We start from the raw sequence: 27,790 nt of genomic DNA on the forward strand, positions 1-27,790 counted from the left end.
CTGACCTCTGACATCACAAGGGGTCCATAACTGAGCCAGTGGCTTCATTCTCTACATTCAACACTCAGGATAAGAGTGAGTAGAGGAATAACAGTCTTACCTCAAGAGTTATCCCTGAGTCATAAATTCCCACAGTGTCTAAGAGAAAATAGGGATGAATAAATAGACAGTTCAGAATCTTATTCAAATTGTTAGTCAATCAAAATATATTAATAGACCATACAAAGGATGGATAACTAAGTTCTCATCTGTTAGAATACATTCATTCACTCCTGGTTCTAAGAAACATCTCAACACTCTAATAAAGATCTTTATTTAGGTTTTAAATAGATGTACAAAACATTAGAAAAGAAAATACAAACAAGAACCAAAATACATCAAATGATCGTTGAAATCTCCACATGTGCATATTAATATCAAGGTAAAGATTATAAACAGTCTTTGAAGCAGAGGTGATAGGTTTGGGGGACCAGCGTTGAGGAGAACAGTTGTCCACACACACACAATGTGGTCAGATTCACTCTGAAAAAGTTGGTGGTTTTGTTTTCCTGAGGAATTTTGGTAACAGCCGGGGGTCCCTTGCTGATGCTGCCACCAAAAAAATGTCTATAGATGGGAAGGTAGCACATTGGGAGGGAAATTACATGATAAAATCGGCAGCTTCACAAAATTCCAATTGCCCCAAACATTACAGTAAAACAAAATGGGGGTTATTCACATAACTTAACATCTGTATATGGTGAATGTAAAACAGTTCTATGAATTCATGATGATTGGATTGATGTGTACATGCTTCATACTCAAGATGTTAACACAACATAAAAAGTATGAGTGTTCAGTATTCACCTGTTTTTCTCTATTGGAAAACACAGAATACCTGACTGTTTCTGTATCGAAAACAAACGGGTGGTAAAATGTACTGATAAGTCCAGTGAATAACCCCCATGACATGGTGTTTAAAACAAAAAGGCTGAGAATCATTGCACTTGGTACATGTAAGGGGGAAAAAATATAGTTGCTAACACCTTAAGTCTGAAGTAAAAGACTGCATCAAAAGAACCAAAAGGGGAGCCCTCGGCCCATTCTCAATCATCACAGTGTTTCCCAACCGCACTATGCCGAGCCTGATACCACCCAACTTGCTAGTGGGTTGGCTGTTTGACCTGTCCCTAAAATATACTACTGACCTCCCTATCCACATCCCTAGCATCAGCTGGGAAATGTACTTTTCATCTCTAAAACTTAGCATCAAGTAGTCATGTTGTAACAATGAATGTACATTTACACACTACTGAAACAGAAATGTGGGGTGGTGTGAATACTGTTCAATAGTTTGTATTTAGTCAGTGTGTAAAATCCTGTGTGATGGAGCTACTCGTTTTACGAGCACTTCTAGTCATGTGAAATGTTTGGGGAAGTGACTGACTGAGGATGTAATCTAAACAAATCAGCTAATTCAAGATGGCTGCTGTGCGAGGCCATCACTGTTGAACAGACTTGCCAGAGGGAGGTGTCTAACTCACTTCTCTCTGCAAAGCATTCCTGCACTACATTTGAATAAAATAATGAACCACCACCAAAACGCCCATATAGACACACATTGAGACACTATCCCTCACTCCCATCTTTAAATGAGCTGGTGGCTGGTGAGGAATTACATGAGATGAAAGCACGTGGTGTTGGACTTGTGAAAAAGCATGTGGTGGTGATAAGCGTTAGGAGCTGTGTTTAACTCGGTTGTTCAGGCCATGGGTAAAGACACCGAGCTCAGACCACTGCCACTTAACATACCGTAACAAATGTGTATGAAAGGGTGCAAAGGTCTCCGAAAGAGTACATCAGTATTATAACAGCAACCATCTGCAATACACCCATCTCATCATTACAGGCCATCAATTCATTCAGTAAGACTTGGCTTTTGAGCTAAGTTGACCTGAGGCAGACAGGTGAAATGTCAGGGTCCCCAAGAGTGAAATGTCAGGGTCCCCTAGCCTCAGCTAGCCTCGTGTGCCAGGGAGGCTGGCTTCACACGGCTGTCAACCAGGTGAGAGGTCACACAGCTAAGATGACCATCACTAGCTCAGGCCTGCCTCAATTCTCAATTACCACTTGCTTTTGAAAGTTTTGAGTAAGGCCTCTGTCTCCCGTAGAGTGTCTGTACCCAGACAGAGGCCTTACTCAAAACTTTCAAAAGCAAGTGGTAATTGAGAATTGAGTGGCTTCGCCATGAAGAGCAAACCATGTGAATAATATGTAGGTCTAACGTTATCTCTCTAACACTCCACTGACCAACAGAAAAATAAAAACACCAGAAACAAAATGGACAAACTAACTCCGTAGCTTTTAAACGCATCTGAGTTTAAAGTGCAGGTGTGGCTGCACTGCTGTGGGGGGGGGGGGGGATCTGTAAGGGTGTATACACGAAGGGTGGAGTATGAGTTCAGTTTAAGGGGGGTGTGGTGACAGGGGGGTGAGGAATGGATGGGGAGGCGGGTCGTCAGGAATCCTCGGTTCCCGAGTCATCTTCGTCGTAGCAGCAGTCCTCGCCATCTTCCTCGTCTTCGTCCTCCAAGTCCTCATCGTCATAGTAATCATCGTAGAAGAGGTTGGAGCCCTCGTCTGGGGGTGGGGCACGGGTCCGGACGCAGTACTCTGCCAGGGTGGTTGGCACCTTCACACCGTCCCGCTCAGCATCCGCTTTGGTGGCGTGGACCTGTTTCCTGTTAAGAGAGACAGTGGAGCGACAAAGGGTGAACTGTGGAAGTGGTACAGGGTATACCTGATGGTTTGATTGTACCCTGTTCTCACCCTTGATGTGTCCATGGGTGCGCATGTGTCCACCTAACTGATGATCTCGTCGCTCTTTCTGTGCCCGGCCATCATCTGTGTGTGTGTGATTATATGTGTGCCCACCTGATAATCTCTGTGAACTCTCTGTCCTTGCCCTTGCTGTCCCTCCACTTGCGGTACATGACGGAGGCGTCCACATTGGCTGGGGAGGATGTGTTAGGCTCGTTGAGCAGAGAGATGACACTCAGAAGGATCGTCCTGAGGGAGGGAGGGAGATATGGTGAGAGAGTGAGAAGAAATGGAGAAAGAGAAAGGGATAGAGTGAAGGAGGAAGGGAGAGTGAAGGAGGAAGGGATAGAGTGAAGGAGGAAGGGATAGAGTGAAGGAGGAAGGGATAGAGTGAAGGAGGAAGGGATAGAGTGAAGGAGGAAGGGATAGAGTGAAGGAGGAAGGGATAGAGTGAAGGAGGAAGGGATAGAGTGAAGGAGGGAGGGAGAGTGATCGTGAAGGAACAGAGAAAAAAAAAAGTGGTCATGAGCTCCTGAGTTCTGAAAATAAATTGAATTAAAAGTTGGATAAATGTAGAAAAACTTGGGATTTTTTTCATAAAGACTTACAGGATACTACCCTCTACATCAAAACCTTAAATCCAAATTCCATACCTAAAACCTTGATTTTGGACAGAATTACCTGAATGGATTATTACTATGAAGGACTATCAGGAAAAAACTTCTAACAAACCAAAACCTGCAGAAGAAACAGCAGAAACCTGAAAATTCCATCCAACACAAGAATGAGTGAGTTTTGTTCAGTCTGAACCTCCTTCCGAAGTCAAAAAGTAAAATACTATTTCTAGGTAATTTTCTTATATAAAGCTTAGTAAACAAGGCTACTAAGATACCAAGACTGGCTGCACTCCGGACTGAGGTGAGAGAACTTGAGGGAGAGGAACAGCTAACAGCAGTGAAGGAGGAGGGAGAGGAACAGCTAACAGCAGTGAAAGAGGAGGGAGAGGAACACACGGCACAGCTAACAGAGGTGAAGGAGGTGGTGAGAAAGCTGAGGTGTGACAGAGAGCAGGACACTCCCCCAGAGAAACCAGCAGAACAGCCCACCTCAAACTCGGACCACAATGGGACAGGGAAAACAGGAAGCCACCAACCCAACAGACCCCACCCCCTCCTAACAGCCCCCCTGTCCCCAAGTCACAATTCACACGGCAACAAACAACCTGATGGCCCAGCAGGAAAGGGTGACCACAGCACTCAAGGGAGTGATTGAAAAAGCTTCTTCCACTTTCCCCAATGCACAAGTGGTTATCCCCACCCTACTACCATGAAAAAACATTCACCTTGCCACCATACAGCGCGTGAATGCAAGCATTAACTGGGATTGTGCCTCAAAATCTAATGTCTACCTTGGCCACCACTCCACCCTGGACTTAAACAGCCTTTACGACCAGGTCCACCTCTACAAGGCAGCAATTCCAACTTCTGCCAGGACCCTGAAGGACGTCACCCTCAACCACAGCCCAAGCATCTCACAAAGGAGCAACAGACAACCCGCCCAGACCAGCGAGACACCCTCCAAATTTCTCAAAAAAGTACGATCTTTGTCCCCATGTGTAGTTGCAAACCGTAGTCTGGCTTTTTTAAACGGCAGTTTTGGAGCAGTGGCTTCTTCCTTGCTGAGCAGCCTTTCAGGTTATGTCGATATAGGACTCGTTTTACTGTAGATATAGATACTTTTGTACCGGTTTCCTCCAGCATCTTCACAAGGTCCTGTTCTGGGATTGATTTGCACTTTTCGAACCAAAATACGTTCATTTTTAATGCATCTCCTTCATGAGCGGTATGACGGCTGCGTGGACCCATGGTGTTTATACTTATATTTTCCAAGCTGTTTAAAGGCACAGTCAACTTAGTGTATGTAAACTTCTGACCCACTGGAATTGTGATACAGTGAATTATAAGTGAAATAATCTGTCTGTAAACAATTGTTGGAAAAATTACTTGTGTCATGCACAAAGTAGATGTCCTATCCGACTTGCCAAAACTATAGTTTGTTAACAAGAAATTTGTGGAGTGGTTGAAAAACTAGTTTTAATGACTCCAACCTAAATGTATGTAAACTTCCGACTTCAACTGTATATCCCCACCAATAGAATCACTTTAACGATGACAGCATCACCATCCTAAAGGGTGAGATCAACCATTTCCAGGCTCAGGGACATGTACTAGTCTGTGGCGACCTAAATGCCAGAACTGGACAATAACCTGACACTCTCAGCCCACATTATTCCCTTCCAAATTATGCCCCCCTAGAGACAACTATGACAAAACAACCAACAACAAATGGGTCACAACTACGGTTGAACATTTTGGGAAATATTCAGAGGTGGAAACTTTCCATGGGAATTAACAGGAATATGGGAATTAACAGAAATATATGCCAATTAATATTAATACCATTTAAATGCAGATGTTTTTTGCATTGGATATATTTACCATATCACATGGAGACAGGTTTATGTTTCGTTCACCTTATCATAAGTAGACAATTGCAAATGATTAAATCCTTCCAATAGAAATAAAAACAATTTAGTTACGAATTGAACTTTAATTAAATTTGTTGCCTCTTCACATGGGATGACTTCACTGAACAGCAAAAGAAAGGGAATATTGAATGATCCCCAAAGATCCATCGCATCTCCCACAAACGTTTTCAACATACATCTGTAAAATGATAGTCTAGAAACTAAATCTTTGGTTGTCTTCCTCTCAGGCTTCCATGTCTTCTCCCTGGACCTCCTCAATGTACACCTCTTGAACATCAGACTGAGGCCTCATCTTCACTTTCCAAACTTGTTGAGGATGGCTTGTTGTCAGGCTCAAAAAGCCTCAAATTTGCCCGGATGGCCACCTATTTTTCAACCCTTGCATTGGTCAGCATGTTGCGTGCGTGTTCCCATACAAGGATCAGTTGCGCTCTGAGGTGGCTGATGTTGGTGGGATTTGGAGGATGATGGAGGCAACAGAGGAAAGAGCCTCAGATCCAAGTCCCTTCCACCAGGTGGTTGATGAGATACATGTTGGCACGACTACCATATTGCATCTCCATCCCAACAGCCCTTGCATGGAAGTGTACTTCGCCAGACTGCCAAGAACCTTGCCCTCATCCAGGCCAAGGTGGCGGGACACTGTATTGATGACGCCATAGGCCTTGTTGATCTCTGCACCACAGGATGCTCTTGCAAGCATACTTGGGGTCCAACATGTACGCTGCGGCGTGTATGGGCTTCGGGCAGAAGTCTTCACGCTTTTTGATGTATTTCAGAACTGCAGTTTCTTCTGCTTGGAGCAACAGTGACGTGGGCAGGGCAGTACAGATTTCTTCTCTGGATGCCGAGTCTGAACATCAGACAGGGTGGCATTGTCTCCCTCAATCCGTGCAATGGCTACTGCTATAGGTTTCAGGAGTTTCAGGTTGCTTACAACTCTCTCCCAAAATACATCATCCAGGAGGATCCTCTTGATGGGGCTGTCCGTATCGGCAGACTGTGATATGGCCACTTCTCGGAGAGACTTCATCCCCTCCAGGAGACTGTCAAACATGATGACAACACCACCCCAATGGGTGTTGCTGGGCAGCTTCAATGTGGTGCTCTTATTCTTCTCACTTTGCTTGGTGAGGTAGATTGCTGCTATAACTTGATGACCCTTCACATACCTGACCATTTCTTTGGCTCTCTTGTAGAGTGTCTTCGTTGTTTTCAGTGCCACTATGTCCTTGAGGAGCAGATTCAATGCATGAGCAGCACAGCCAATGGGTGTGATGTGAGGGTAGGACTCCTCCACTTTAGACCAAGCAGCCTTCATGTTCGCAGCATTGTGTTACCAGTGCAAATACCTTCTGTGGTCCAAGGTAATTTACGACTGCCTTCAGCTCATCTGCAATGTAGAGACCGGTGTATCTGTTGTGCCCCTCAACCAGAATACTGGTTGAGGGGTGGAGATGATTTAGTTACTTATTCCTTGCCCATGAACATTTGACCACCCATCGGAGATGATTGCAATACAGTCTGCTTTCTCTATGATTTGCTTGACCTTCACTTGAACTCTGCATCCAGAAAATTAGTAGATAAAGCATGTCTGGTTGGAGGGGTGTATGCTGGGGGAAGAAAATGCAGAAATCTCTTCCAATACACATTGCCTGTGAGCTTCAGAGGTGAACCAGTTGAAGACACAGGTCGAGCAAGACATTCATCAGCATTTGTCTGACTACGTTCCTCCATTGAGTCAAAATAACTTCTGATTCCAGGAGGACCATGAGCTGTTGCTATCGATAAGGTGTCTGATTCATCATTTTCGCCTTGAATAGAAGTAGAGGAACTTTTGTCAGATGTTGCTTGTTGTGAGCACTGAGGGAACTTCATGCACTTGGCCAGATGTGAAATGGAGAGTTGAAAATAAAGAGAAGGCAAGAAAAGTAATGCGAACTGGTAAAAGAGGATGATAGCAGTGCCGACTATGATGATTATGAATAGCTATACAAATTCGACAGTCACAAGATGGGGACTTCAAATAGGCCTATGGCACATAAAGGGAACTGTAGTCGACTGTTCAGGATGTTGAATACTGACTTGTATCACGGGTGACCTGTCTGTTCAGATTAGTTGAATGGAACCTGAAAACTGGAAACTGACTCTAGGTCTATTATACCTCTCACATAGCCTTAATATTAACTCCTGCATAATTAAGCATTTCTTGCAGTAAAATGATACACCAAATGTAGTCAAATCTGACTCAGGAGTGAAGAAATATGATTTCTTTCAGCATCTTGAGAGAATGCACAGTTAGATATGTCTTTAGAGGTGCCATCTTTATCAGTATCATAAAAACAGATAGTATTTTTCAACCACAAAATATGTATTCGAGACAACCTGAAATCTACAGCGCATTTTCTATATTAGCGAGATAGGGTTGGGTGTGGGCATCAGATTTTCACTTTATCACATATAGACAGGTAGTTGCAGATGGGTTAATAGCAATTGCGGGCAGATGAACAAACAGCCTACCTGAGTAACACTAGTTGCCATTAATGTACTCCCCATTGAGTAGACTATCACTGTGACATCTAGATGGTTACTAATATTAGTTATTTCTTGTGTAGGCTGCCATTCTACTTGAAATATAATCCTGGGAGGGAAAAACAATTGACCACGTTACAAGCTACCGCCGGCGACACCGTGAAACAGCTGCCAAGTGGAAAGCATTAGCACCGGCTTGCCTTGTCGTCATGCTAACTGAGGGCAGTAACGTTAGTTAATTGGCATGTCACGGTGACATCCATATGAACACCAGCTAGCGGTCTTCACAGATGAATGGGTAAAAGTTAGCTTAAAGTAAATTTGCTGTCATCGCCTGGGGACTAGCTAGCTAACTCACCTAACTCTCTAACTTCGAAAACCTCCAAATCGCATGCAGAGAAAATGTACATTTCTGTGTCACTTCCATCTGCAGCTGTATACCATCTATTCATAACCAACTTTTTCACACCTGTGGTCTCTCTCTGGCAGTGTTGTGTTTGAGACCACCTAAAAGAGAGACCGATTCAAGACCAAGTCAAGACCAGAAAAATACAAATTCAAGACCATGATTGTCATTTTGTTAAACCACCACCATAAGAGTTCAAAATGTCCAGTATTTCTGTATTCATATTTCAGAACAACATATAGATTCTTTAGACATTTGAAATAATGAAAAAAAAATCCATGCTGAGGAAAAATAGAGCCACTCTACAAATTATTACTAACCTAAACACAGTTGGGAACAATTGGCCTTCTACGCCTTCAGAGAAGGGCTAAGGATTAATAACATGATAATAACATAATAATAATATTTTCAATGTTCTGATTTAATCGCATCAGTTTTTGTTGGAAAAGAAAGGGCTAACACTGAAAATAAAATATTCAATCAGGATTTTCCTTTGTTGGTCTCTTGGGAGATAAATCTAGCTAGGTAAGTCAGCCATCAGCTAGGCAATCAGAAGCTAGATAAAGGCATCTGCCATTCAACTGCATTAGGGCAACATTTTGGAATGACAGTGGAATCAACCAATCACATTGACTTAAAAAAAGTGGGACAGTTTTTTACCAAAACGTATGGAAACGTGTCCCTTCTAACTTTTGTTGTTGGCTCGTTTGCATTGACTGCAGCAGGTGATATCAAAGAGTTTGTTGATAATTTGTTAGCTTCTCCCTTTTCAAGAATAACTTTCAACAAGAAGTTAAGTTTCAAATTATCATCATCTGGTGAGTGGAACTGTGTTTCTTATTGCAGCACGCTTCCTGTTGTTAGCCATTCCTTTGAAAATAACTTGTGTGAGAAACATTGCATTTAAAAAAATGGAACTGACAGGAAGAATGACATTCTTTAAAAAAAATTCTGACAAGTGACCACTTAGATATGGTCATTTTCAAGATTTCAGGAATTCATAGAATGTTTGGGAATTACATATGCTAAGGCATCTGTGAAAATTCTAGAGCAAAATATAGTGGGAAAGCAGATGTGCATTTGCACAATTAATAGACTCTGCAGTAAATAAAACCGAATAAAAACATTGTCTCGTCCAGGACCAGAGTCGACACAGACTGGTGCGCTAGAGCCAATCAGTTACAGTTGGCCTTTATACAAACAAGCCATTTGCCAAACGGACCTACCATCATTCACTTTGAATTGGACTGTGTTTACAGGCAGTTGCAACAGCGTGACTTTAGATCATTATAATGTATTTGCCAAAAGCCACAAAATAAACCTGAATGGATTTGTGCAAATATGTAAATACAAAAGGAGTCCTCTTACATTTGGGAACGTTACAGTCCTATTGATCTAACAACCATGAAAAGGTAGGCTCCCTCTCATTCAGTTATGCACATCAACAACTAATGCTAGCCAGGGCAAGAGGAGATAAAATCTAACGAAGGTACATTAGATAAACCCTCAAACTGTTTCAGCTAGTTGGCCGTCAAAATCGCACTGATAAACGATGGGGAATTGTAGCCTCCTCGTCATTCTGCAGCTTGTTGGCTAGCTTGCTAACTGCCTACTTGCAGACACAAATGAGAAAACACCCCGCTGACAATTTGACTCGCCGTAGCAGAGCTGGTTAAGCTGTTTATCTAGACTACTTCTTTTTTTGTCTACGTTTACCGACACCGGTAATAGTCAGCGGGTGTTGCGCATTCGTAAATTCATTAGTTGTTCTAAATGCATTAGTTGTTCTGTGCTCTGGCACACTCAGATGAGAGTGCTCTGAAATCTGAGTAGATAGCATATCTCTTGCATTCGCAAATTCACTGTTGCTAACTGGATAACAGTCATTCAAGTTCTTGCTAGCTAACCAAATGACACCCGCATCTCCATCTGTGTATAGTCACCAAAAAATTATGAGGGGAAAAAGTCTGTCACTCACCCACTCCTCCAATGGCATGACATCCTCCTAGCAGCTAGCTAGCTAACGTTAGGCTCCGTGTTTTTAGCTTGCTACATAAATACATACGCTAGCCTATTAGCCACGTTATGACTGACTAGTGATCATTGCTCTTGCTAGTTTGATTGTATCGACATTCCCAGCCTTAGTTACATTTGTCTGTTTTTGTCCAGAATACTGAGTAATTGAAACTGAAACAGTGTATCCTGTATGGAGGCAGCAAATAATGCATCAGGCCAGCTGTGATTTACAAACTGATAGCAATATTTTTGGGACTACCAAGAAATGTATTGGTTATATTAATCATGCATTGATCTGCATCCATTTATTCAGCCAACGCCTTAGTGTACGACATGGAACGAGTCAAATATAACCTATTTTTAAAACCGCTTATGAAGTTGGTTTTGTAGCATAAACTGGGAATGACATATTTTTGACTGAAATGTTTGTCTGTTTCATATTGGCAAAGTAGTTAAAACGCTGTCAGTTCCATTTTAAACATTATGTCACCGTTTATTTTGTGTGCTTAACGTGAAATGTTGTGGGAAGTAATAGCTGTACATTTTGATTGGGAAATGCTTAATGGTTATGTTTTTGTATTCTTATAATTGGGACCTACTGTCTTAGAGTTTATGAACTGCATATTCTTTAACATCATGATGTGTTTGACTGCTGTCTTTCCATCAGCCCTATGCAGTGGTGTTGTGGTACCTGAAGAAGTGGGTATACTCAGATGTTGCCAAAAGCTCCCAAACGGCCCACCCAGTGAAGGAAAGGCACCCTGTGTGAAAAATCCTGTTTTCCTATATAATTTTTTCAGATTTTTACTCCCAGAATCACCTTTTTTTTACAGAAAAAAAATACAAAAATGTCATGGTCTAAGTCCACAACAATGCTTAAACCACATCAATCTGATTGGGCGGGCCTGTCAGGGCCTGGCTCCCCAGTGGGTGGGCCTCTGTCCACCCAGGTCCATCCATGATGCAAACAGCTCATGATTGACAATTGTGCATCATAAATAGCCTACTAACCAATACTTCGGACTAAACTTTTTCAATACCTAGTTTGCATACCCAATGTTGCCTTAGTTAGCATTTACTGATAGATATCATAAATTGAAACGTTTTTCCTACCCTACCGGTTACCGATGTCATTCTTCTGTGAGCTGCTCCATGCCAAAACCAGTTGAGAGCTGTACACGCTTGCTGCCTGGAGATGATATTCTGCTGAAACTTGGATGTGTGCGGTGCGCGCATGTGAATATAATTCACGTGCTTTGTGATTGTGTAGGCTACTTTGTGCATGATTTCTCCATTGTACTACATAATTGATAAATTGTATACCTTCACTACACTACTTTGATACGCATCAGTAGGGGTTAAGAAGTAAGTGATACCTTCCACTACACCACTGGCCCTTTGTGTTTTACAAAAAGTGCACTCTCCTACATGATATGGTATTATGTTGCTGTCCTTTCAGAATCACCAACCTGTTACACACTGAAGGCCTACAGGTTCACCACTGTGTAAACATGTATAAAATAGATATAAAGGGTTTTAAAATACTGTATTAATGTTTCAAGAAAGGAGTGTATATATTTGGCCTGGCGAAGCAGTTTTATGCGTTCCCTGAATGGAAGCTGATAATTGAGTTTTTTACTCCGCTCTTGGCTGGTCTCGGGAAGAAATGATGAGTCCTCACTGTCTGAGACCTAGTCAAGACAGAGTACAAATGTATCCAGACGGAAACACTCAATATGTGGTCTCGGGACCACTACAACACTGCTCTATGAGCAAAGACGTGTGAGGCCATTTGTATTTACAGTAGTTGCTGCGCCACCGAGGAGACCCAATGTAGTAATTATATATCCTGCTGTGTGTGGAGTGAGAGAGAGAGGAAGAGAAAGATTTAAAAAAATGAAGACAATGGAAAGTAAGATTAAATGTGTGTAAAAAGTATGTGAATCAAGTGAAAATATATTATATATTTTGTTTTATGTTTGATAAATTCCACATTTATACTAATAGTCAACCATAAATCAAAGATGAGGAGAATGGGTTGAGTGAGAGAATTATCATTGTGTGAGGGAAAGGTGTGGTGCATAGAGTGATCTAGAAGAAAAGGAAACGCACACCTATTAAGACGAGGTGCTGGCTAGCGGAGTAGTGCATAGAGTACCTGACATTCTGTGTAGGGTTCCATCTCTCAGAGGGCAGCTCTCCGCTCTGGGGGTCGTCCACTGGGGGGTGCAGGATGGAGATACACACGTCCCCGTTCTACAGGAACACAAACAGGTCAGTTACCAGCAATACATTTGTGACACTGCCACATATCTAACAGTGCGCAAATCAAAAAAATGTCTCAGGAGGAGATGCAAACCCTTCTGCCAAATGGTCCCTTTCATGAACTACAGCTAGGCTCTGAGCCTGAGGACATGAACCAACAGCACTCGGGTGTCCCTATCCAAATTACGCCCATCTTTGGTTCATTCGTCACAATGAGAAATCCTGTGAGTGAAATAACTTTATTGCTCAGCTCACTGTATATCTCAGACCATGAAGAGGAAGGGGAAAGCGGGGAAGAACAGAGTGAGGAGCCACCAAAATCAGCCTACTCTGAGGGAGGAAATTGAGTTGGTCAGCAATAATCTTTATAAATGACTAACCACAGTTAATGGTCTTGTGGATGATTTTAAGAACTCATTTGTGAGGGCTATGTCAAAGCAAAAATTGATGAAATGGAGAACCACAAAGGATTACAAAAACAACTGGAACAAGGGGTGTTTGAATGCATCTTGAGGAGGGATGAGAAATTCAAAAATGAGGTGCACAAACTCAAGACCTACCACTAGTATTCCTGGTCCTGGTGCATTTGGCCTCGGCACCCCAGGTCTGAGCACCCTGGCTGGTTCACAAAGCCATGCTTCAGGCGCCAATAATTTCTCCACACCTCCAATCTGCATGGAGTTCCCTCGCTTTGATGGTTCCAAGGAGATCTCAGATATATTGAACTTTTTTGAAGCAATGTGACAATTTCCTATCCGTGAGACCTATGTCAAACCCTGAGCTGATGGGGACCCTATCTAATGTTCTCAAAGGACCAACCAGGAGCTGGTGGATGGCAGAAAATAAGAAAATCACCACCTGGGTGAAGCTCAGAGGCGTTCCAAGTAGCATTTTTGCCAACTGACTACTTAACAGAGGTAGAGAAGAAACTAAGAGATATGGTTCAACTTCCAACTCAGTCTTTGAGGGACTTTGCTTATGATTTCCGGGCATTTTGTTTGAAGTGGAAGCCTAACATCACAGAACCAGAGCTGGAGAGAAAAGTTCTCAACTGTAACCCTCGGGTGGCGGTCTGCTTCAGAGGAACAGTGGGGGTCAGGAATTTCCAATATTAAGCGGTACTTGATACAGGTTGTACTTTCACCCTGATGCAGAAAAGCCTCTGGCAGAAAATCACATGTTCAGGAGAGCAGTTGTGTGGGAACCAAAGTTCTCCCCTGGCAGATGGGAAAGGGCATGGTGCTTTGGAAAAAGTTCAGCACCTTTACAACTGGCATACCAGCATGTGGTCTTTGGAAATGTTCATCTTAGAGGATGACCATTTGGCGTTTCCTATTATCTTGGGTCTTGACTTCCTCACCAAGACCAAAACCATAATAGACCTTGGGGAAAATAAGTATGGGGTGTGGAATCAAAGAAAATACTTGTATTTATTTTTTCCTTTGAGGCTCAAGCCCAGTGAGGTCATACCGGGGAAACAAGAGCACGAAAATATGGAACAACAACCCAAGTACACGTCGTGGCCATAGTTTTTGAGAAGGACACAAATATTAATTTCCACAAAGTTTCCTGCTTCAGTGTCTTTAGATATTTTTGTCAGATGTTACTATGGAATAGTGAAGAATAATTACAAGCATTTCATAAGTGTCAAAGGCGTTTATTGACAATTACATGAAGTTGATGCAAAGAGTCAATATTTGCAGTGTTGGCCCTTCTTTTTCAAGACCTCTGCAATCCGCGCTGGCATGCTGTCAATTAACTTCTGGGCCACATCCTGACTGATGGCAGCCCATTCTTGCATAATCAATGCTTGGAGTTTGTTAGAATGTGTGGGTTTAAGTTTTCAATGGGATTAAGGTCTGGGGAGTTTCCTGGTCATGGACCCAAAATATCAATGTTTTGTTCCCGAGCCACTTAGTTATCACTTTTGCCTTATGGCAAGGTGCTCCATCATGCTGGAAAAGGCATTGTTCGTCACCAAACTGTTCCTGGATGGTTGGGAGAAATTGCTCTCGGAGGATGTGTTGGTACCATTCTTCATTCAGCCTTGTCCTCGTCAACACTCACACCTGTGTTAACGAGAGAATCACTGACATGACGTCAGCTGGTCCTTTTGTGGCAGGGCTGAAATGCAGTGGAAATGTTTTTTGGGGATTCAGTTCATTTGCATGGCAAAGAGGAATTTTGCAATTAATTGCAATCCATCTGGTCACTCTTCATAACATTCTGGAGTATATGCAAATTGCCATCATACAAACTAAGGCAGGGAATTTTGTGAAAATTAATATTTGTGTCATTCTCAAAACTTTTGACCACGACTGTACATGGCTGTGCCTACTACACCCCCGACAATCCTAGAAGATCCAGTGTTCTGCTCTTTTCTCCAACTTGCAGTCAGAGGTTCAATTCCTCTTCCAATCACGGCCCTGTGTGTTCTGGTAGACTGGGGAAAACCACGGTTGAGGCACACAAGATCTACACCAAAGACAAAGTCTCAGTCCGCTTCAGGGACTACAGAGTGTCACCCTACAAGATAAATATCATTGTAGATAAAGTGGAAGAAATGGGACAAAATCCTTGAGCCTTCACAATCTGCTTGGGCTGCTCCTGTAGTGCTGGTGGGGAAACCGGATGGTTCCCAGAGGTCCTGCACTGACTTCAGAGCGATGAATGCAAAGACACACAAGGATGCTTATCCTTTGCCCATCATGTACAACCTCCTGGAGTCTACATGGAGCTTCTGGTTTCATTGCCCTGGATCTGAAGTCAGGGTATTGTCAAGTAGCAATGGTTGAGGAGAGAAAGGCCAAGACAGCGATCATCAGTCAGATAGGTCTTTATGAGTTCAAAGCGATGCCGTTTGGGCTTAAGAACGCCGGTGCTACCTTCCAGCGCCTTATGGAGAAAGTTCTGGGGAACCTGAGAGGGCAGATCTGTTTTGTCTACATTCTGTTATATGACTGTGTTCTCTCCCACCCCAGAGCAACCTGTGAAAGACTTGGAGGCTGTGTTCTCAATGCTTCATGACGCTAAGGTATTCAAAGACCAGCTGAAGTTCTTGAGTCACATTGTGAGAGGTGTTGAGACAGATCCGGCCAAAATGACAGTGATGACGGACTATCCGGTTCTACAGGACCTCAAAAGTCTACACAGGTTTCTTGAGCTGGTAAGCCTGGTACTTCAAATTCATTCCCCACTTTGCAGATGTAGCATCCCCTCTGAATCGGCTTAAGGGAAAGGAAGTGGTCTGGAAATGGATTGAATGAGTGCCAGAACAGTTCTGAGCATTTGGAGCAGGCTCTTGTTAATGCACCAGTGTTGGCTCAGCCAGACCTATCGCAGACATTCCAAGTCCAAACAGATGCCAGTGATGTAGATTCTGTGTGGTCCTCACTCAACTGACGGAAGGTGGAGAAAGAGTCATTGCATATGCCTCGCGGAATTAAAGTAGCTGAACGCAACTTCTCAACATCGGAAAAGGAGTGCCTCACAGTGGTGTGGGCAATCGAAAAGGGGAGGCATTATCTTGAGGGGGTTGAGTTGGATGTATTTAATGATCACTCGGCACTTACATGGGTGTTCAACAGCCCCAAAATGTCTTCCAGGCTCACACGCTGGATGTTGCGCCTTCATGAATTCCAGTTCAGAGTGAATTACCGGAATGGGCATCAGAACATTGTTCCTGATGCTCTGTCCAGAGCAGTGGCTCCAGCAGCAAGCCAAGTAGCATACGTTGTAGGCACCACCACTCAAAGCCTCTGCAGTCTTCCCACCTCTATTGCTGAGATTGCTGAAACTCAAGCTCAGGAACAAGAGGTTAGTGACCTTAGGAAGAACAAAGAAGCTTCCAGGGAGCGTCCAGGTCAGATTGGATTCGAAGTACTCCAAGGAATCCTGTACAGGAGGATCCCTGTTAAAAGAAGAAGTCAATAAACATCAACTTGTGGTAACCAAAAGGTTTATCTGGATTACTTTTATGGCCTTCCACTGGCCTGCCATCTTGGACGGATGAAGACTCTTTTTCACATCTTGGAGTTTGCCAGGACGTATGGGAACATGTGAAGGCCTGTACAGTTTGCCAACAATACACACCTTCACCCAATTAGGAGTCCCTCAGTATCTCATATCTGATTGTGGACCCCAATTCACAGGAACGGTTATGGAGGATATTTGTAAGTCATGGGTGGGTGACACACAAGTTCACCACAAGTTACCGTCAACAAGCCAATCTTATAGAGAGAGACAATTGTACCATCAAGACTATGACTGCCTCTTTTGTAAAAGATCATCACCAGAACTGGCCTAAATGGATTTCTGAGTTCCGTTAAACCATCAACACAGCAAAACATGAAACAACCAGAAAGATCCCTGCGGAGCTTTCCGTGGAGAGGAAGCTCCAAGGGCCTCTGGAGAGGATGATCTCAACAGCTCCATCTCCGCACCAGCCGCCTTACAACCTCAGAGACAGCAGGCAATGGCAAAAGAAGTCAAACGGAAAGTGGGCATTTTCCTGGCCAGACAAACCAAATACTATAACACCTGCAAGAAACATGCACACTTCCTGTCAGGAGATTTGGTCTGGGTAAAGGCACGTCCACTTTCTAAAGCATCTAACTATTTTGTCCATTGCCGGTCCGGCAATGATTCTGTCATATGTTAAAATAATTCCATTCTGTATGGATGATAGAGATTGTGGCCTAAAAAGAGCGCTACTGCTTTAAAAAGGGCAGCCAAAAAATTTATGAATGAGGAATTGAGGAACAGAGGGGAGGTGGGTTTTTCCATAGCGTACCTGGGAGATGAAGACACCGGATAAACCGCATAGGCACCAGTTACAAATTGCAAGATGAGAACTGAAGCCTGCAAAACACAGTCTGTGCCTTCCTTTGTTGGGATGTAATCGTTTGGCACTGGGAACGTGTTCCTGAAATGTGATTATTCCCTTGTTTGGGATGAACTAAATGGATCACAGAGAAAGTTTAATGAGTGGACATGACTCCGGGGAGATCCGTCCTTTTTCCCCCTCATTGTTTTTGTGATCATCCACTGCTGGCTATCTTTTTGCTTTCTGGGGGGGAAATATTATTTAAAGACTTAACTGAACTGAATTATCTAAAGGGGATCAAAAAGGGGAAAATGAAGAACAGACTTATAAATTAATAATTTACTGGTTGGGCGAAACTCAATAGGCTTTTATTATTCATTGTGTTTACTTGATAGCTACCTACATAAATAGCTAGCTAGAACAAAGTGTTAATAGGATAAAAAAAAATAAAAAAAGATTTAAAAGCAAAACAAATAAAAGTTGTCCAGTAGGCATCTACAGAGGGAGCTAAGAGCTGTGTTGTCATTTCCCATCTGAACTTGAGTTTAACCAAAACAAGGTTATTGGGTCATTGTGATGGTTATTGAATATTTGGGTGTGTTTGCTAAAATTATGCATTTAAATTATAGTATTTGTGGAGGTTATTTTGTTATCCTTTTATTTCTGAAGCATATAATGTGTTGAAGATAGGGTTTGTGTTGTTTTTTTGAAATCCATATTATTTAAATTGACAAAACACCCATGTTCCGTTGTTTTTCTTGCTATAAACCCTCCTTAAAAGGTAGATTAAGTGTGATTGTTATACATTACACAACTGGTGGGTCTGATGCTGATTGGTTAAAACCACATTCCAGGGCCTCCCGGGTGGCGCAGTGGTTAAGGGCGCTGTACTGCAGCGCCAGCTGTGCCATCAGAGTCCCTGGGTTCGCGCCCAGGCTCTGTCGTAACCGGCCGCGACCGGGAGGTCCGTGGGGCGACGCACAATTGGCCTAGCGTCGTCCGGGTTAGGGATTGGTCGGTAGGGATCTCCTTGTCTCACCAGCGACTCCTGTGGCGGACCGGGCACAGTGCGCGCTAGCCAAGGTGTAGCCTCCGACACATTGTGGCTTCCGGGTTGGATGCGCGCTGTGTTAAGAAGCAGTACGGCTGGTTGGGTTGTGTATCGGAGGACGCATGACATTCAGCCTTCGTCTCTCCCGAGCCCGTACGGGAGTTGTAGCAATGTGACAAGATAGTAGCTACTACAACATTTGGATATTCCAGCCGATGTCTATTTACCACCGGCTAAATCTGTGACGTTGATGCCAATTTTCCATTGGACTGCACAGTCTCATCAGCCCAGCCAGGCATCAGCCCAGCCTGGTTGTCCAAACTTTTGACTAGTTTTGTGTGTGTATCTAATATATATATATATATTTCTCATGTCATTGCTTACATACATGTATGCATAAATAAGACCTTATAGATGCCAAGTCTTGGTCATGATATGGTTTCAGTTTTTCTAAATTGTTTGACACCCCTCACTAGGCCACTGTTAAAGTATATGATAGCAACAGAGTCAAAGTATTTATAATAGAACATAACAAGTTAAAGCTATTCAGAGACAAAAGGACGTTGGACTATTATATAGGGGAAAAGTCAAAGAAAGAGATGATTGTGTAATGACAGATAGGGTGAGTGTTGTTCTTTCTCTTACCTCGTAGATGTTGGGGTGCCACATCTTGGTGAGGAAGCGGAAGGCCGGAGGAGAGTAGGGATAGTCGATGGGGAACTTGATCTGAGCCTGAGAGAAGAAGAGCACACTAATTAGTGATGCAAGAGGCAGAGGCCAGCTGAATAAGGTGCAAGAGTATAACTCTGGTCAAATATCTAGTCATAACTACTTTATTTAGGCCCGTCTTAGCTTGGTACCAGATCAGTATGCTTTAGTCAACTCCTCTATCATTGTTATGCCATAGACATTGGAGTCGAGGCTATGGGTAATTTCCATTCAAAACGACCGATGAGCACCAACATGTGCTCAGTTTTGAAATGTATAAGATTGGCCTGAGTAGGTGGGGCGGGGCCAAGTGCAAGTGGATCTTTCCAAATTCAACAGACATGCATTGCATTAACCAGCCTGATAATAGCTCATTTCCAATTTGATAACATTTCTCTACTCTGAATAGAATAGGAATGGAGTTACAGCCCTACTCAGGCTGGTTATAGGTCGACTATCACATTCAACCTATACCGTAGTAGACTATATAGCCCATCTATCAGAAACGGATAATTTGGTTCCATTTCAACATATTTATTAGTGAAACCAAAGTGCTCTAACATATATAAATGAAATCCAATAGCCTAGCACACACACACCAAACATTTAAAAAAATGTTCAAATCAAAAGGCTATTGCACAGAAAAACTTAGTCGGGTGCATCGGAAATTCAGAACTGCTGGAAAGAAACATAATAAACTAAAGCACTGATCATTGGGAACGAGATCAGAATGACTGCTAAGGCTTGATCCATAAATGAAATAGGTAGCCTACAAAAACAATCCATATGTTCTAATCAAAAAGCCTGACTAATATGTAATCAATAACGCAGCCACATCCAGAGTCCCTGGTGCTGAAACATTCAGAAAAAAAGATGGTTTATTTAATTTTTTAAAGCTCCGACGAAGGCTAAGAGAACAAGAAACACTTTTCAGTGAGAAAACAGAACCCCCCCCCCCCCCAAAAGACTTCTGTTTTCAATGGTGTAGCCTACAATGCAACACTCATGATCATTTTAAGGAAAATAAAAACTACTAATCCGGGTGTACACTACATGACTTCATGATTTAGCTGTTCCATTCCCAGAACAGTTTTTGAAATCGTCACCAACCCTCATCTTAATGTGACAGTCAGAGACGCAATCAGAGGAGAAGGGTCCAACTGCAGCCCGCAATTTAGGGCGTTCAAACACCTCTTTATACATCTATTTGTACATTTTTAAGCTATGACTCCAGTACATAGGCGGTAGGCAGGGGCACACCAGTACAGTAGATGGCGGTAATGCACCATAAAGTTGGAGGCCAACCACCAATAAACCCCACAGAAGAAAAGGCGTCTAGTACATACCGGTAGTATCCTTCACCCCCCACCTGTCGCATTGTTTTCCCGCAGTTCTGTTTAACGACGGCGAGGGCAGGTGTTCGGCAGACGGGAGCGAAGGACACTATGAGCCAGCTAGTCCTAAGAAGTACTCCGTTAAGAGCGACACCAGGAGTGATACCATGTGGTAGCTAGCAAGCTAATTAGCACAAAGTGTAGCGAACAAACTGTTGCCCTCACCTCGCGCCTGCTGTGTATTGGAGCAGCAAGCTAGCACACGGTGTTGCCCCAACCTGCCGCATGCTGTGCGAGAGGGAGGTGGGGGTGACAGGTAGTGTCCTTCAGCTCCCACCTGGTCGGGAACTGTTTCCCAGCAGTTCTGTTAACGACAGTGTTTGGCATGCAGGGGCAAAGGACATTGTCTACCGGTGTCACTCATGCTAGCTAGCAAATAAGATTCCAGTACACAGCAGGTGAAAAAAAAAAAAAAACTCAACACTTTTATTTCCCTTTTGACCCACATTCGAAAGTGTCACACAAACATGAAAATGTCATGCTTGGGGGGGGGGGGGGGGGGGGGGGGGGGGTATGCCCATATGCAGGAACGCCCCGAATTGCGGGCTGGGAGGAGGAGGGGGGTGTTTGTTTCCTCTCACTAGGGCTGTTCCCACCCCCCAAAAAATCTTGGTCGACCGAAAGTTGTCTGTTCTTTCAACCAATCGATTGCTAAACATTTTTAAGCATGTGTTTTTCAATAGGCACCCCATGTGCTTTAATAAAATGAACTATATGCATTGAGCTTGTCTGATGCTTTAACCTTACCGTTTGATGCCTCAAGTATACGCCAGAGATCCAGAAGAAAAAAAACCTGACCCAACTATTCTCCTCCCGCTCCTTCTGGCTTTCAGATTCTGCCATCACTCTCCGGAAGTTGCTTGTAATAACAGAGTCGGCATTCATGTGGAATGAAAATGTATCTTATAATTTATACCGATCTGCATGGCATGTGAAACAGATTATTTTAAATTTACAATAATGTCTTCTTATCTCAAAATCATTGTCATGTGGTTAATCAAAATTATATCCAAATCTAAATAAAAATGATAAACCTAAAAAGTAACTTCTGTTGCGATTGCCAACTATGTGAAAAGAGCCTCCATAAAGGCAACAAATAAAAACATTGCAGCCTGCAGGTAAAACGACCTTGAAACATTGTATCACCTATTTAACTGGGTTCTGCCCAAAGCTTGCACTAGTAAACTTTCAACATTGTATAAAATATTCTGGGCCCTAAGTCCCGGCACTTCAAATGTTCTACTGCTTGAGCTCCTGTTCCACTTATAGAATATTAGCTCAAAGTATTGTGGTGAGGGCCTCCCGAGTGGCGCAGTGGTTTAAGGCACGTTGTCCGGATTATGGGAGGGTTTGGCCGGCAGGGATGTCCTTGTCCCATCGTGCACTAGCAATTCCAATAGCAGGCCGAGCGAAGTGCACGCTGACACGGTCACCAGGTGCACAGTGTTTCCTCGGACACATTGGTGTGGCTGGCATCCAGGTTAAGTGGGCATTGTGTGAAGAAGCAGTGCGGCTTGGTTGGGTTGTGTTTCGGAGGACGCACGGCTCTCAACCTTCGCCTCTCCCGAGTCCATACGGGAGTTGCAGCGATGAGACAAGACTAACTACTAATTGGATACCACAAAATTGGGGAGAAAATGGGGTATACATTTATTTTTTTATATATATTTTTTTACATTAAATAATTATTGTGGTGCTCCTGCACCTAAATATAAACAGTACCAGAACCTATTTCAGTCCAAGTCAAGCAGCCTATTTTATGACGTTTCCACTGGATCAGAGCATTACATTTTTCCCTTTCACTCCGAGTGGTTATCGAAAGGGAGAGAGCTCGAAAGATTTTTCTAATACTTTGAGGAACTATTGTAATTCTCAATGGATGTAAAAACAGATTGTTTGCTTGCTGTTTGAGGTGAAGAAAACATGACTGAGTGGTGGTGTGTTAAGCCAATCAGAAATACTATCAGATCCCCAAATGGGCACATTTATATGCCTACATTTGCGAGCAGGCCAGGTAGGACCACTTCTATGTGTGCGCATCTTTACTCAACATTGTCTTTTGTTTGCAGTGCTCCTGTCAATGACTAAATTGACAGAACGGATGGAATTAAATAAACCAAAACTTGTTTCTCATAAATGTAACATAGGTTGTGCACTCCTCAAACAATGTGTCCACTCTGTGTCCACTGGTGAAATATGTCATGGGGAATTGATCTACACTAAACAATCAAACGCAAACAACTCCCACAACGAAGTTATGAAACAATGAATGTGCACAAATTGGCAGGAGAGAGCGCATTCTGGAGAGAGGAGTGTATTGTGCATCTGGGAGCATGGTCAATCCGACATCTGCATTGGCCATGCGGCACATACAGTGATATGGCCTCAGAAGTCAGGGCATTCATACGTCTTGCGCTTTGTGGAACAGTTCCAAGCTGTTGTCAAGGAAGTGATGGTGATGTGGTACAGAGCACGATTTGGCCTCTGCAATTGATACACCCTCCATATGAAGCCTCAGACCACATTGTAGAATCAAGCATACATTAGCTTTTAGTCTAGACCTCCGCAATGGATAACTTCACAGAGTGGCGCATATATATATATATATATATATATATATATATATATATATATATATATATATATATATATATATATATATATATATATATATATATATATATATATATATATATATATATATATTTTTGGCCTCTGCAATATATATATTAAGGGGTGGGGGTTGTGCACAAACTCCACACAAGCCTTCGCCGACATTAGACCATTACTTGTGGCCTACTGCTGATTGCATTGTACGAGCCCTTAGTGACTAGCAAATTGAACAGGGGGATGTTGCCATATCAACCAGGCCCATACAACATCAAGCCCAGAGTGGAAAGCCTGACACAGGCCTGATAGAATCCTGTTAGCTTGTAAAAGTCTGGGGCAATGCCTCCAAACTGGCTCGGGTCCAGAATGACTGGGGTTCACGTAAACACTCCACATACAGACAGAGACGGGCAACACAACACAGGGACAACAGCCTTGCAGCTTACATACCAGCCTAGCTCCAGCTAGCATAGCACTCAGTGAGGGTGCTGAGGCCAGTGGAAACATAGAGGGACATTTAAGCCCCGTAATGTGAGCTCTGACTGCAATATATAAAAGCAAGTGGCTTATTAAAGCAGGAAGAGGAGTCCCTGTAAGATGGTAATGGCATAACATTTCACCACGCGGCTTATAAAGGGCCTTTCACACTTTCCCTGTCCACATAGAGCCACGACATGGATCTTAATAGAACACACTCATACTCTGCACCAACATAGCCTACTTTCTGCCTGATCATAGGAATGGAACAAAGACACACACGTTATAAAACAGCATACGATGCCATCACAACACACTAGATGCAACCCACACTACACATAACCCAGGGTTTTATTTATTTGCATGAGTTAATTAAAATATAGAAAATGGCTGATCCAGGCGGGACTCTTGGTCAAAAATCCCTGTAATTTATCATGCATGCTTTTTATACCAACTTCTTGGTATATCTGAAAGGGGTAGGGGGTAAAAAAAAGAAGAAAGCATTTCAAGGTCCTGGAGTGGCCTAGCTAGTCTCCAGATCTCAACCCCATAGAAAATCTTTGGAGGGAGTTGAAAGTCCGTGTTGCCCAGCAACAGCCCCAAAACGTCACTGCTCTAGAGGAGATCTGCATGGAGGAATGGGCCAAAATACCAGCAACAGTGTGGGAAAACCTTGTGAAGACTTACAGAAAATGTTTGACCTCTGTCATTGCCAATGTGATTTTCTGGATTTTTTTTCTCATTTTGTCTGACATAGTTGAAGTGTACCTATGATGAAAATTACAGGCCTCTCTCATCTTTTTAAGTGGGAGAACTTGCACAATTGGTGGCTGACTAAATACTTTTTTGCCCGACTGTATATGCTACTACATCTTCGGTCTGAAATGGGTAATCGAAAGGGAGATAAGGGAAACAGAAAACAGAAAGTAGGGTCTAACCTCCATAGAGAGCACTGACACTCACAATGCCCATGACAGGCAGAGACGGGGGGAGGGAAACTTTCCATGGCAGCAGAGAAAACCCTGACCTGTCTGCAAAACTGACACCAAGCCCAGAGGGATGAGAGGAGAGGGAAAACAGTGGAGTGTGACTGGGCTTAAAAAGCTAGCATAGCTCATTTTTTCTGCTGCACCCTGCCTTCCTCATCAAGTACATCCCAAGGATGAGACAAACAAGAGAGGTTCAGAATAGGGATATTAGCTCCATTTCCCTACCAAATTCTGAACTCTACACAAACGCACTCAAATATCCCCTCCATGCCCGTGAGGCTTGACTGTCTCTAATCACATAGTAAGTACATGCAACATACACGCCCCTGAACTTAGCTCCTCATTGCACACCCCACCAAGCCTCTCCTCTCCTGGCTGCACCCCACCAAGCCTCTCCTCTCCTGGCTGCACCCCACCAAGCCTCTCCTCTCCTGGCTGCACCCCACCAAGCCTCTCCTCTCCTGGCTGCACCCCACCAAGCCTCTCCTCCCCTGGCTGCATCCCACCAAGCCTCTCCTCTCCTGGCTGCACCCCACCAAGCCTCTCCTCTCCTGGCTGCACCCCACCAAGCCTCTCCTGGGAGGATGTGTTGCTGCTTCAGTCAGCCAGGCAGACAGGAGGAGGAGGAAGAGAGGCTGGCACAGGAAGAACAGGATCTAGAGCAGAACTGCAAGGCTCAGCATCTACCTTGTAACCTACCTAGACCCATCTTTCTTGTATGGTGACCTAAAAACACGTGTGGCAAAGCCAGTCAGAGAGAACACACCCTGTGAAGGTAGGCTGGAATCAGGGAAAAGTAAACCAGGTCAGCTAAAGCAGCATAAACCCTCACAGAACTAATCATTCTGTTCTTCTCCCAACGCACCACCTTCCCCGTCTGCCGACACCATTCTACCAGTCACCAAGCTTGCTGTCCCTCGCTCTCAGATTCCCTCGCACTCTTATTGTCTCACTCTTCTCTTAATGAAAAGAGAAACATGCCCTTGAGAACAGTGGTGCACCCCACACGTCTTTGTAGACTAGAATGTGATAGAGGTGCTTTAGATTATCCTACCCAGACACACCAGGGTCCTGCCTCATTTAACAGAACCCTTTTAGTGTGGGGGAGGAGAAATACAGTCACTAGTACACGCGACACTAGAACTACTGTCAAGACTGAACGGCGGTCCACTTCACAAATGCAATTAGCCTAATTACAAGCTGCCAACCAACTTGACACGATGACGAGAGGGCCTGTCAAAACCCAGACCCTTAGTACTGTAAAAAGACAATGCAGCAATGCTGTACACATCTGTAATGGCTCTAGTACAAGGTTCCCTGGGACATGAGAGGACTGAATTAGCTGTGGACCAAAACACCAATCATTATTTAAACCTTTCTGACACAAAGCATTACTGGTGGGCCTATTTCCCATGGAAGTAGGCTACATGAGCAATTTATCCATGTAGGGAAAACATTGGATGTGCAAGTGCTTTGCATTCAACCTGATCCAGTCAAGGAATATCTGGAGATATGCTAAACTAGCCCAAACGTTTGCCTATTTCTGAAATAAACAAAAGCTGAAACAGGCTGCCTATCAATGGAGCTCTGTTCTCTTAGTAGGATATCACCCTCAGGCTTGGAACATGTAAGCACACGATCATAATTAGGCTGACTGTTGGAAGGCGTACTGTAGGACTACCTCTGCATGGGCCCCCTTTTCTAATGGCAGGCTCGCTCTTCACAGGGCCCCCAGGGGCACCAGCTCGAGCAGGGCCAGGAATGGCACTGCCTCTCTCTCTCTCTCTCTCCTTCTCCCAGCTCTCATTTGTGTGCGAGCCAGGCAGCCAGGGGGGAAACATGACTCCATCGGCCAAGGCAGGACAGCCCAGCCCTGTGCAGGCCGCCTCCTCCATCTCTGACCAGCCTAAGGCCACGAGACTGCCACAGCCAGGTGTTGAATGAGTGTCTGTCAACTGACTGTCAATGCAGCGGCCACACATCACGTTGAAGGCAATTACTGTGCTCTCTAGCTTGTGGTTCATGGACATAACCAAGTGGTCTTTAATTGTGTTGTGCAAAAATGTACATTTTGAAATACACCATTCGTGGCAGAAATCTCATAGTTGAAATAGAATATGACCTTGTGGTTGAGGAAGTATGTACGTCACCAAAACACAGTACAGTATGAAGATTATCAGAAACTGCTACTCCAATAGAAATCCCTGATCACGGTTGTAGGTGACGTTGGCTAGCTAAGCTCATGCGCTGAAACACGTAATCGTGTCTAACGGTCATCTCGCGCTGAATTGCGCATGTGCAGGCCATCAAATCAAAGTCATTCCTTTGCTATAAAGTCGTTTTGGATAAAAAAAAAATTTAATGTGTCCATTCGTCACGTTCACGATGTTGGAGTAATAACATGTTCAAATACTTAAGACATAAGCTCGAATCTAAGTTTTTAATTTTCTTCATCTAAAACATTTCACTTCCCTCACTGCCTCCTCGAACCACAAACTCTGGCCTGGTCTGCTTCGAGAGCGTTCCTGGAAGTCTTGCGATGTTTAGAAACTCTATGACATCACTGGGGCGGCAGGGTAGCCTAGTGGTTAGAGCGTTGGACTAGTAACCGGAAGGTTGTGAGTTCAAACCCCCGAGCTGACAAGGTACAAATCTGTCGTTCTGCCCCTGAACAGGCAGTTAACCCACTGTTCCTAGGCCGTCATTGAAAATAAGAATTTGTTCTTAACTGACTTGCCTGGTTAAATAAAGGTAAAATAAAAATAAATAAATAAATAACTTAAAGGAAGTAGGGGAGCAAAACCTATTCCTTGTCATGACAGCCTTTGAACTCAAGCAAAAGAATATGAACATCTTAAAGCTGAAGGCTCTGTTGTCGAAAGAAAAACAAGAGGGCTGTCTTTGGCCTACTTTGGCCTAGTTTGTGCACAGGGGCATTGTCATGCTGAACAGGAAAGGGCCTTCCCCAAACTGTTGCCCCAAAATTAGAAGCACAGAATGGTCTACAATATCATTGTATGACGCAGCGTTAAGATTTCCCTTCACTGGAACTAAGGGCCCAAGCTCAAACCATGAAAGACAGCCCCAGACCATTACTCCTCCACCAAACTTTAGAGATGGCACTATGCATTTGGGCAGGTAGGGTTCTCCTGGCATCCGTCAAACCCAGA

The 27,790-nt window shown here is 43.6% G+C and overlaps 1 protein-coding gene across 1 annotated transcript in view; it reads right to left on the bottom strand.

Annotated features, from left to right (window-relative positions):
- Positions 1 to 296: 296 nt before the first annotated feature.
- The window catches only part of LOC110521470 (ubiquitin-conjugating enzyme E2 R2), a 36,823-nt gene continuing 9,329 nt past the window's right edge, over positions 297 to 27,790 (bottom strand). Inside the window, exons 2-5 of the mRNA XM_021599045.2 lie at positions 19,088 to 19,174; positions 12,460 to 12,557; positions 2,914 to 3,048; positions 297 to 2,720 (exon numbers count right to left, since the gene is read on the bottom strand). Of these exons, the coding sequence (XP_021454720.2) occupies positions 2,498 to 2,720; positions 2,914 to 3,048; positions 12,460 to 12,557; positions 19,088 to 19,174 (543 nt within the window). The 3' untranslated portion in view covers positions 297 to 2,497. The remainder of the gene's footprint in view (positions 2,721 to 2,913; positions 3,049 to 12,459; positions 12,558 to 19,087; positions 19,175 to 27,790) is intronic.

The sequence above is a fragment of the Oncorhynchus mykiss genome, chromosome 30, assembly GCF_013265735.2.
Source record: "Oncorhynchus mykiss isolate Arlee chromosome 30, USDA_OmykA_1.1, whole genome shotgun sequence".
NCBI classification, from domain to species: Eukaryota; Metazoa; Chordata; class Actinopteri; order Salmoniformes; family Salmonidae; genus Oncorhynchus; species Oncorhynchus mykiss.